Source organism: Cherax quadricarinatus, chromosome 41 (assembly GCF_038502225.1).
Source record: "Cherax quadricarinatus isolate ZL_2023a chromosome 41, ASM3850222v1, whole genome shotgun sequence".
In the NCBI taxonomy this organism is placed as follows: Eukaryota; Metazoa; Arthropoda; class Malacostraca; order Decapoda; family Parastacidae; genus Cherax; species Cherax quadricarinatus.
The window spans coordinates 2,986,645-2,996,644 of record NC_091332.1 but is presented as its reverse complement, the minus strand read 5'-3'; the positions used below and the strand labels follow the sequence as shown (position 1 = coordinate 2,996,644).

At 40.1% G+C, this 10,000-nt stretch overlaps 2 protein-coding genes across 2 annotated transcripts in view; one reads left to right on the top strand and one right to left on the bottom strand.

The window, feature by feature from the left end:
• Positions 1 to 5,471, bottom strand: part of LOC128695864 (muscle-specific protein 20) — a 22,600-nt gene extending 17,129 nt beyond the window's left edge. The window contains exon 1 of the mRNA XM_053786772.2: positions 5,312 to 5,471. Within this exon, the coding sequence (XP_053642747.1) occupies positions 5,312 to 5,317 (6 nt within the window). The 5' untranslated portion in view covers positions 5,318 to 5,471. The remainder of the gene's footprint in view (positions 1 to 5,311) is intronic.
• The window catches only part of LOC128695961 (muscle-specific protein 20), a 78,645-nt gene that overhangs the window by 51,093 nt on the left and 17,552 nt on the right, over positions 1 to 10,000 (top strand). The gene's annotated exons all lie outside the window — the stretch shown is intronic.

The window sequence follows — 10,000 nt, the reverse complement described above, 5'->3', positions numbered from 1 at the left end:
ACTGAGGGAGTGTAAGAGTCTAAGGTGACTGAGGGAGTTTAAGAGTCTAAGGTGACTGAGGGAGTGTAAGAGTCTAAGGTGACTGAGGGAGTGTAAAAGTCTAAGGTAACTGAGGGAGTGTAAGAGTCGAAGGTGACTGAGGGAGTGTAAGAGTCTAAGGTGACTGAGGGAGTTTAAGAGTCTAAGGTGACTGAGGGAGTGTAAGAGTCTAAGGTGACTGAGGGAGTGTAAGAGTCTAAAGTGACTGAGGGAGTGTAAGAGTCTAAGGTGACTGAGGGAGTGTAAGAGTCTAAAGTGACTGAGGGAGTGTAAGAGTCTAAGGTGACTGAGGGAGTTTAAGAGTCTAAGGTGACTGAGGGAGTGTAAGAGTCTAAGGTGACTGAGGGAGTGTAAGAGTCTAAGGTGACTGAGGGAGTGTAAGAGTCTAAGGTGACTGAGGGAGTTTAAGAGTCTAAGGTGACTGAGGGAGTGTAAGAGTCTAAGGTGACTGAGGGAGTGTAAGAGTCTAAAGTGACTGAGGGAGTGTAAGAGTCTAAGGTGACTGAGGGAGTGTAAGAGTCTAAAGTGACTGAGGGAGTGTAAGAGTCTAAGGTGACTGAGGGAGTTTAAGAGTCTAAGGTGACTGAGGGAGTGTAAGAGTCTAAAGTGACTGAGGGAGTGCAAGAGTCTAAAGTGACTGAGGGAGTTTAAGAGTCTAAGGTGACTGAGGGAGTGTAAGAGTCTAAGGTGACTGAGGGAGTGTAAGAGTCTAAGGTGACTGAGGGAGTGTAAGAGTCTAAGGTGACTGAGGGAGTTTAAGAGTCTAAGGTGACTGAGGGAGTGTAAGAGTCTAAAGTGACTGAGGGAGTGTAAGAGTCTAAAGTGACTGAGGGAGTGTAAGAGTCTAAAGTGACTGAGGGAGTGTAAGAGTCTAAGGTGACTGAGGGAGTTTAAGAGTCTAAGATGACTGAGGGAGTGTAAGAGTCTAAGGTGACTGAGGGAGTTTAAGAGTCTAAAGTGACTGAGGGAGTGTAAGAGTCTAAAGTGACTGAGGGAGTGTAAGAGTCTAAGGTGACTGAGGGAGTGTAAGAGTCTAAAGTGACTGAGGGAGTGTAAGAGTTTAAAGTGACTGAGGGAGTGTAAGAGTCTAAGGTGACTGAGGGAGTTTAAGAGTCTAAGGTGACTGAGGGAGTGTAAGAGTCTAAGGTGACTGAGGGAGTGTAAGAGTCTAAGGTGACTGAGGGAGTTTAAGAGTCTAAGGTGACTGAGGGAGTGTAAGAGTCTAAGGTGACTGAGGGAGTGTAAGAGTCTAAGGTGACTGAGGGAGTGTAAGAGTCTAAGGTGACTGAGGGAGTTTAAGAGTCTAAGGTGACTGAGGGAGTGTAAGAGTCTAAGGTGACTGAGGGAGTTTAAGAGTCTAAGGTGACTGAGGGAGTGTAAGAGTCTAAGGTGACTGAGGGAGTGTAAGAGTCTAAAGTGACTGAGGGAGTTTAAGAGTCTAAGGTGACTGAGGGAGTGTAAGAGTCTAAGGTGACTGAGGGAGTGTAAGAGTCTAAGGTGACTGAGGGAGTTTAAGAGTCTAACGTGAGAGCAAGGAAACCATAAGAGAGTTAGAAGTGAAAGTGGCTACATGAGGGTCATTTAGACTCCAAACCACCAGTTTACCACCAGTCAAAAATACTTTAACACCTAAAATATAAATTAAAATTACCCCTCATCACATATATAATTAAAACCATAATGCCTCTTGTGCTATACATCCATTTATCCTATTTTTTCCATCTTTCTTCCATTCACTTACTTATTTTTATTCTCTTTAAATACGTAAGTTAGTCTATATCAACAGTTTTCCCTTATTTTTGGGGGTTATTTTAAATTCCCTTTTTATTACGCTAGTTCTGATAGTTATATATTTTGTTGTTGTTGTTGTTGTTCTCTCTTCTTTCCATTTCAATATTTTTGGAACTTGCCTTTTATTTCTTTATATATTGTGACCTTTTTTGTTACTGTTCTGATCTACATATTTCATTATTTCTCAATCTATTTCCAATTATTTTTCGATATATTTCAATTATTTTTACTTTTTTTTAACAGATTATTTCTTCTAGTTTATTTACCAGTTCTGTCTTTTTTTCCAGTTTGTTGCTTTATTACCAGTTTCATTATCACCTGCTTCATTCCCTGCCATTTTGACACGAGGGGTCTCAATAATATCAAAATCTATGGTGTTTGGGTTGTGTTTGTTTTCATTTTGATGCTGTGGTTGCTTTTGCCGGATATAATGGTTTGTTTATGCAAATTTCTAGGCTAATGTGAAAGATCAAGGTCTTAAGTTTTGTATTTTAAACAGGAGAAATACCTCTTCTGTTATCTTAGATAGTGACTGATGGAGTCCTTGTGTGTGTGTGTGTGTGTGTGTGTGTGTGTGTGTGTGTGTGTGTGTGTGTGTGTGTGTGTGTACATGAGGGGAAAGTAAGAGGGGATTTAATGGGCGAGAGAGGGGAGCGAAAATTTAATGGCAGGAAAAGTGTCTCCTGTATGCATCCATTACCCCTAAGTCATGGATGAAGGGATGGATGAATGGAGGGTCTGAGTGCATGGGAAGATTGATGGCTGGATGGACTAGTGGATGAATTGATGGGTAGACGCTTGGATAACTGAGTAAATGAACAGTTGAATTAAAGGGTGGATGAGCTGATGGATGGTTGCATGGCAGGATGGATGAGCGTATGGATGGTCTAGCTGGTCTAGTAAGGGCTTCTAATAATGGCTTCATCGAGAAGGTGAGTCCAGACACATATACAACGCTAGATAAACGTATTACGATAACGTTTCGGCCAACAGGGTGGGGAGGAGCGAAACGTTGCATAAGTATAGGTGCTACATACCTTCGAAATGCAATGTGTCTCACTGAACTCTGTTTACCTCCAGGGAGGCCAGCAAGGTTTTTAGATGTAAGTTTCTATACCCTTTCCTACCCTCTGCTGCTGCTAGTAGGATACCTCAGTAGAGTACCTTTGTGGGGTACCTCAGTAGGGTACCTTTGTGGGGTATCCCTGTATGGTACCTTTGTGGGGTACTTCTGTAGGGTACCTCAGTCGCGGGTTCAGTCGCAGGTGAGGCAAGTCTGAAATAAATTCCTAACACCAGATGCCCATGTTCACCAAGCAAGTAATTAGGTACCTGTGTGTCAACTGTTGTGGGTTGCGTCCTAGGGTATATGCCACAATTCTTGGGGTTATTCTGGGTTATTAACCCAGACTATTAACTTCAAAAAAGTCTTGTTTGCTGTTCCCAACCCATCTCGACCCGGATCTAAGCTCCTCTATCCTCTCGTACCTAATGATTCTCTTCTCTCTCCTCCCCCACTGTCTCTCCAACACTTCTCCCCTACCCATCTCTACATGCCCCACCCTATTACAAGAATCGGACTTCCCCACTTCAGCAAAGAGTGAAGCGGAGGGGCGGGCGTGGGAGAGCGGCAGAGTTGGCAGCACCATCAGTGCCACTTGCCAAAGAGGAAATGAATGCAAGTCCGTAAACAAAAAAATATTGGAGGGTAGGTGCCATCTGTCGACCTCTGGCGCACCTCTACCTGGAAGTGGGCGTGGTCGAATTTACAACCAGGTGTTCGGTGCTGCACCTGTTCTAGCAACGAATGCATGTGCCATCTTTTCTCGCAGTGTAGTTTTACCATAAGAGCATGAACAAAAAAAAGGGCACAGTAACGTGACAGGAACAATACACAGATGACCCTTCACATAGAAAGAGACGGGTCTAACTTGGACCATTTACAAGTCACATAAGCTTCTCTCTCCTAGGTGCGGGTTATTTATGTATAAGAACATAAATGAAAGTAGAAGATGGAACACGGTGTTGCAACTTCTACGTTTCGCCCCTGAGACCGAAGTCCCAAGACCGAAACGCTTTCAGTAAAGACGTCCTATGTGTCCTTTCACCCATAAAGACATACGAATGGAACACTGTCGCAGGCTTACTGGCCCATGCTAGGCACGTTCTTCTCACATCCCAACCCTTCTCGCTCATATATTTTTCCAACCCACTTTTAACGTAAGAAAAGAAAAAAAAAACAGAATAGAGAAAAGAGGTAAAAAAAAAATCCATAGATACTATCATGCTGTGCTGTCTAGCGTGTCTTCATGCAGACTACCTTCGCGGAAGACAGTACGCTAGTGAAACATAAATTCACGGAAACCCACGGGAATACATCGGCGGAAGATAACGGACGAAGTACTGTACAAACTGAAGACAGCGAAATTTCTTGGTGGGAAATATCGGCTAAACGATACACGATCATCAAAATTCTTGACAGTTATATTGAAGGAGGAGTATTTAAATAATAAGCGATATCCTCTTGTACTCCTTTCTCTCTCTCTCTCTCTCTCTCTCTCTCTCTCTCTCTCTCTCTCTCTCTCTCTCTCTCTCTCTCTCTCTCTCTCTCAAATACAAGACACAACCCAAACAACATGGGCAATGTCTTGTATTTGAGAGAGCAACAGCTCTCTCAGCAACACCTCCAACACAGCAGCAACACCTCAACCAACTCCCGCTTGCAAAGTTGTCACCGTAGCAACTATTGACATGGCTGTCATATTGTGCTATATCAGTGTCCATTGTATTTCTCTCCCTCTCTCTATGCACGATCGTAATTCCATGACCTCCTTATGTATACATATCCAAGATTTCTTCCCAGACTCGTGTTTCTCAACGCTCTGTTCCACTTCCCTTACTTCCATGTGAATGAACCTTTATGATTTGACGTTATTATTATTATTATTATTATTATTATTATTATTATTATTATTATTATTATTATTATTATTATTATTATTATTATTATTATTATTATTATATTGAACTACTAAATCCGGAAGGAATGGGAGGTAATCAGGATTGATCCAAAGAAGGGAAGGGGTGGCTCCAGTGTTTTGAGGATCGTGAGTCCTTCACTAGAACCCAGGAATTGTTCACGAAAGCGCGGTGATGCTCTTCGTGTATATTCTGAAGATTGTGTAGTCGACTGGATTCAAAGTTTAGGTTCGTTTTGTGCACTCACTGGTGCTGAGTGATGGCTGAGCTGCAGCTCTAGGGCCCTGTTCAAAAGCCCTCTCGCCATTGCTTTTATCATCGTAAAGGAAACGTAGATTTTGAGTTCTTTAGATAGAGCTACATTTTATTAAGGTGAGATACAGTGAGATACAGTGCCACTAAAGTCTATTAATGCCAATGCCACGGTCAGGGCCGCGCTGCTGCTGCTAAGGTGGCACCTGTATGCTGAGAGCCAAGGCCAGTGTCACTGTATGGCACTTACCGGCATGTTTGTTGATGCTAGAAGAGGCTGGGAGAGACAACCTGGTCACCACCACGACCTGCTGGGGACTGACTCCGGCAGAGGGTGAAGCTGAGGGCACCAACAGTGGTGGGTGGGGTGTGTGTGTGTGTGAGAGAGTGCCACGGGCAAGGTATGGTGCCAGGGCCGTTTAAGAGGAGGAGTTGGAGTGGGTGGGAGAGGGAAGAGGAGGGTTAAAGGAGGTGGGGGAGACGAGAAGAGAAGTGCCACACCCATCATCAACATCAACACCCAGACCTCAAGTACCAGCAACCTTTCACCACCACCACCACCACCACCACCACCACCACCACCACCACCACCACAAGTACCCACAAAAATCACCACCACCACTAACATCACCTCTTTCACCAGTACTCCCTCACCACAATCCTTCATAACCCTCAACAAAGTTTATTTATGAGAATAAACACATTTCAACATAAGCAAATTAACAATTTTGCTAAAAAATAAACTTAACTGTGTTAAGTATCTGAAATTAATTTATGGTTTACCGCCGATAAACCTACTTTACTGTATACTCAACATTCATGCTGTGGACGGTAGTGGCTAGTATATTATACAGCGTATATCTACGCTGTGGACGGTAGCGCGAGAGTTTATATTAGAATGTATAGATGCCAGGGAATTAGATCATAAAAGATTTAACAGGTGTACACTTGCTTACTATATATTACTTACAAGTTTGTCATTTGACAAAAAATTTCGTGCATGTTGACAACACGTTTAGGACATTATCGTAAGAGTTTCTAATATCGTAGCTATATGAATAATGCCCCTTTGATTTTAATATAGATTTATGTTCTGTTGCTCGGTTATATCTCTCACTGTGATCATGAGACCATAATGGTCATTACATTATTTACGAGTTTGATGATCTGAGTGTATGCTAAACAACCAGAGGAACTTGCAACTTAACGTTCTTGTCAACATACGTAGACATGAGTGAAATTTATTCTCATAACTTTACATGTAATTAAGTTTATCATACAATATAAATTTATTAAATCAATACATCAGCTCCACTTGCTGAGGAGACAGTGATAGAAACTGTTGCAGGAAAGGACTCGTGTTTAGATCCATTTGTGTTTGTGTAATTTGTGATGCTGTCTCGTTGACTGTCAGGTGAAAGATTGATTTTAGTCCAGTTGACTTTGCTATTAATTTAAGCAGAGGATTAATGGTGATATATATTTCTTAGTAAGACGGGGGGAAGGGAGGGGGTATTGTGAGGACCGTAATATTACATACATAAACCTTCCATCGATGAGTTGTGGGTTATATTATTGAATGTTTTGTTTTGTTGTTTGAATATGTGTTTGTGTCTGGGCATCTAGTGAGATGTGTGATGACAATGTCTGGGTTATTTCTCGGTATTGTAATACCAAGTGCAGTGATAAGTTCAATTCTTCTCTGATTGATATTGAGACAATCGATCTTTGTCCTCAAATGATGGATCCTGGTGACTTCTGTAGAGCAAATTTTGAGGACTTCTGCATAAAAGCCAAAAGTTCAGAGTTTTTCAATAGCTAATATTAGTATAGGACGTAATATAAACTATGTACACTGACCGCATTATCTTAACATTGGAGTTGTAGCCAACATCGAGTCGTCGAATTTCCTACCGAGTTGTGTTATGGTAAGATTTACTGAAAGATAAATCGACACCAAGTTTATGACAGTATTTTTGCGTAACCTTTGAATTTTACCTTTCACACACACACACACACACACACACACACACACACACACACACACACACACACACACACACACACACACACACACACACACACACACACACACACACACACACACACACACACACACACACACACACACACACACACACACACACACACACACATATATATATATATATATATATATATATATATATATATATATATATATATATATATATATATATATATATATATATATATATATATATGTCGTGCCGAATATGTAAAACTGGTCAATTAGCAAGAACTCATTTAAAATTACGTTCTTTGGAAAATTTTCTCTTATACGTTTAAAGATATATTTTTTCATTAATGTTAATGTAAAAAAATTTATAATTTTGCACCAAAAGAACTTAGAAAACTTACCTAACCTTATTATAACAAGCGCAATTTATTTTAGCCTAACCCAACTAAATATATTTTAGATTTGATTACAATAATTTAATACTAAACAAACACAGTGAAATATATTTTTTTCCTTAGGTTCAGAATGATTTTGGCGAAATTATTACATACACAAATTTTCACTTGTCCTATATGGCAAGATGAGCGCTATTTGCTAGTTTGCCTAGACATATATATATATATATATATATATGTCGTGCCAAGATCGCATTTAAAATTAAGTTCTAAAATTTCCTCTATTTTTTTCGGCACTTACACTTATTATAACAAGAACAATTTATAGCCTACTAAATATATTTTAGATTTGATTACAATAATTTAATACTAAACAAACACAGTGAAATATATTTTTTTCCTTAGGTTCAGAATGATTTTGGCGAAATTATTACATACACAAATTTTCACTTGTCCTATATGGCAAGATGAGCGTTGCTATTTTAGCCAAGATCGCAAGTTCTGCCTATTCGGCACTATATATATATATATATATATATATATATATATATATATATATATATATATATATATATATATATATATATATATATATATATATATATATATATATATATTGTTGCACCATGATATCATCTAGATAGTTTACATCTACTTGTTAAGGACAGGAGATTAAACCGTAACTGTATACCACTTTTTTGGGAGGAGCCCCAGGGAGATTTTTATTAATCTTATTTAAAAAAAATCTTCATTTGTTTCATAGCTCAATCTTCAAATACACAAAACAACCGAGGAGACAGCACTGATGCTCGTCTAAAGTACACTCTTACTCGAGAACAATAATCTTCTCTCTTCTACATACCTAACCTGAGTTTGGAGCTCACAAAAACTCTGCAGCGTTTCCGGCAACTTACTACCTATTCGACAGACGTGACCATAAGTCACGGTGTCTCATACACTAAGTCATGGTGTCCCTCACACTAAGTCATGATGCTTTTACACACATCCCCATATCATGGTACCTCCACAAATACACACTACCATCTCATGGTACTTACACACACAAACTGCCATCTCATGGTACTTCCACACGCCCTACAATCTCATGATACCTTCACACACCCTTCCACCTCATGGTACCTCCACACACCCTACAATCTCATGGTACCGTCACACACCCTACCATCTCATGGTACCTCCACACACTGCCATAAAGTCACCACATACCACTTAACATAAGAATGCTGGGTAGGAAAGGCTAGGTGGGCGAGTGGTCATAAATAGTGAACTTCAACGTGAATAATGTCTCTCGTAGTGACTTCCTGCTATATTTTTTTTATTCCCCGGCTATCGTTTTTCCTTTGGATATTGTTAAAATTGTTTGGTAGGATGTCTCAGAGTAGCTTGTGTAGTATGCATGACTGTCTCGTGTTCTGTGTAGTGTTCAGTTGTCTACATGTTGAATGCTCTTTGGTAGAAAATTCAGATGTGTAGTTGTGACACTCTCAGACAGCCGTGTCCTAGAATGTGACTGAGACAAGAGAATTCCACCTCTAGCATTGGAGTCCTACCCAAAGATCCACGAAAAAAATTTTTACTACCCACACAGAGCACCGCCAACGTATGCAGAGAATTCCAATGTGCAGGACCATCACAGAGGAAGGACTTGAAGAGAAATAAAGACCCATTCTTTGAATTCCTCATATTGTCTCAGTTGAGCATTCTTGAAGACCTTAGACCCGAGACTTCCATATACAGAACCATCTCGGAGGAAAGACTTTAAGAGAAGCAAAGATCCGTTCCTTAAATTCCTCACATTAACTCAGTAAAGTATTGTCTAAGTCATCAGACCCGGAGTCCTTAAAGTGCTGATAGCAATCTGTCGGTCCTCACTGATGTTTATGTGTTTATGGCTTTCTGTGAGTTCTCAGTTGAGTCGTTTAGATGTTAATAACATTCTGTGAGAGGTCAGTCGAGCCCCAGAAGTAGTCCTCTCTAGAAGCGTATCCCAATTTAGGTAAATGGGTGTTCGTTACTTGAATGTGAACTATCTACCGCACATGTGTATAACCGTTATTAGGCAAAGAATGTCTACCTCTTGTCTGTATATTGATATATGTGTATTCGACATGAGAGTCACTTTGTCAGACCAGCTAGAACACTTTCTCCTAGTTTACCACAAAGATCTTCGTCTTCCTGGATAAATAGTAGGTTTTGGTTTTTCTCATCTTGTTATACAAAACATTTTTTTACATGAACGATTTAATCTGGAAAATATTAACCTAACATCAGTAGTGCGTTCCTGTGATACATCACCACCACTGTGTTGTGACTGCAATGGTTGTGTTTGTCTCTCTCAACCGTAAGATTACTGAAGCAAATTGTGTATATTTACCTTTCTCTCTCTCTCTCATTTCTCCACCAGCACCTGTCTCTATCTCTCTCATTTCTCCACCAGCACCTTCCTCTCGATGCACCTTCAAATTCATTTTTTATAAGTCTGATCTTACGATGACATTATATGTTGTGACTACCTCAGATGTGA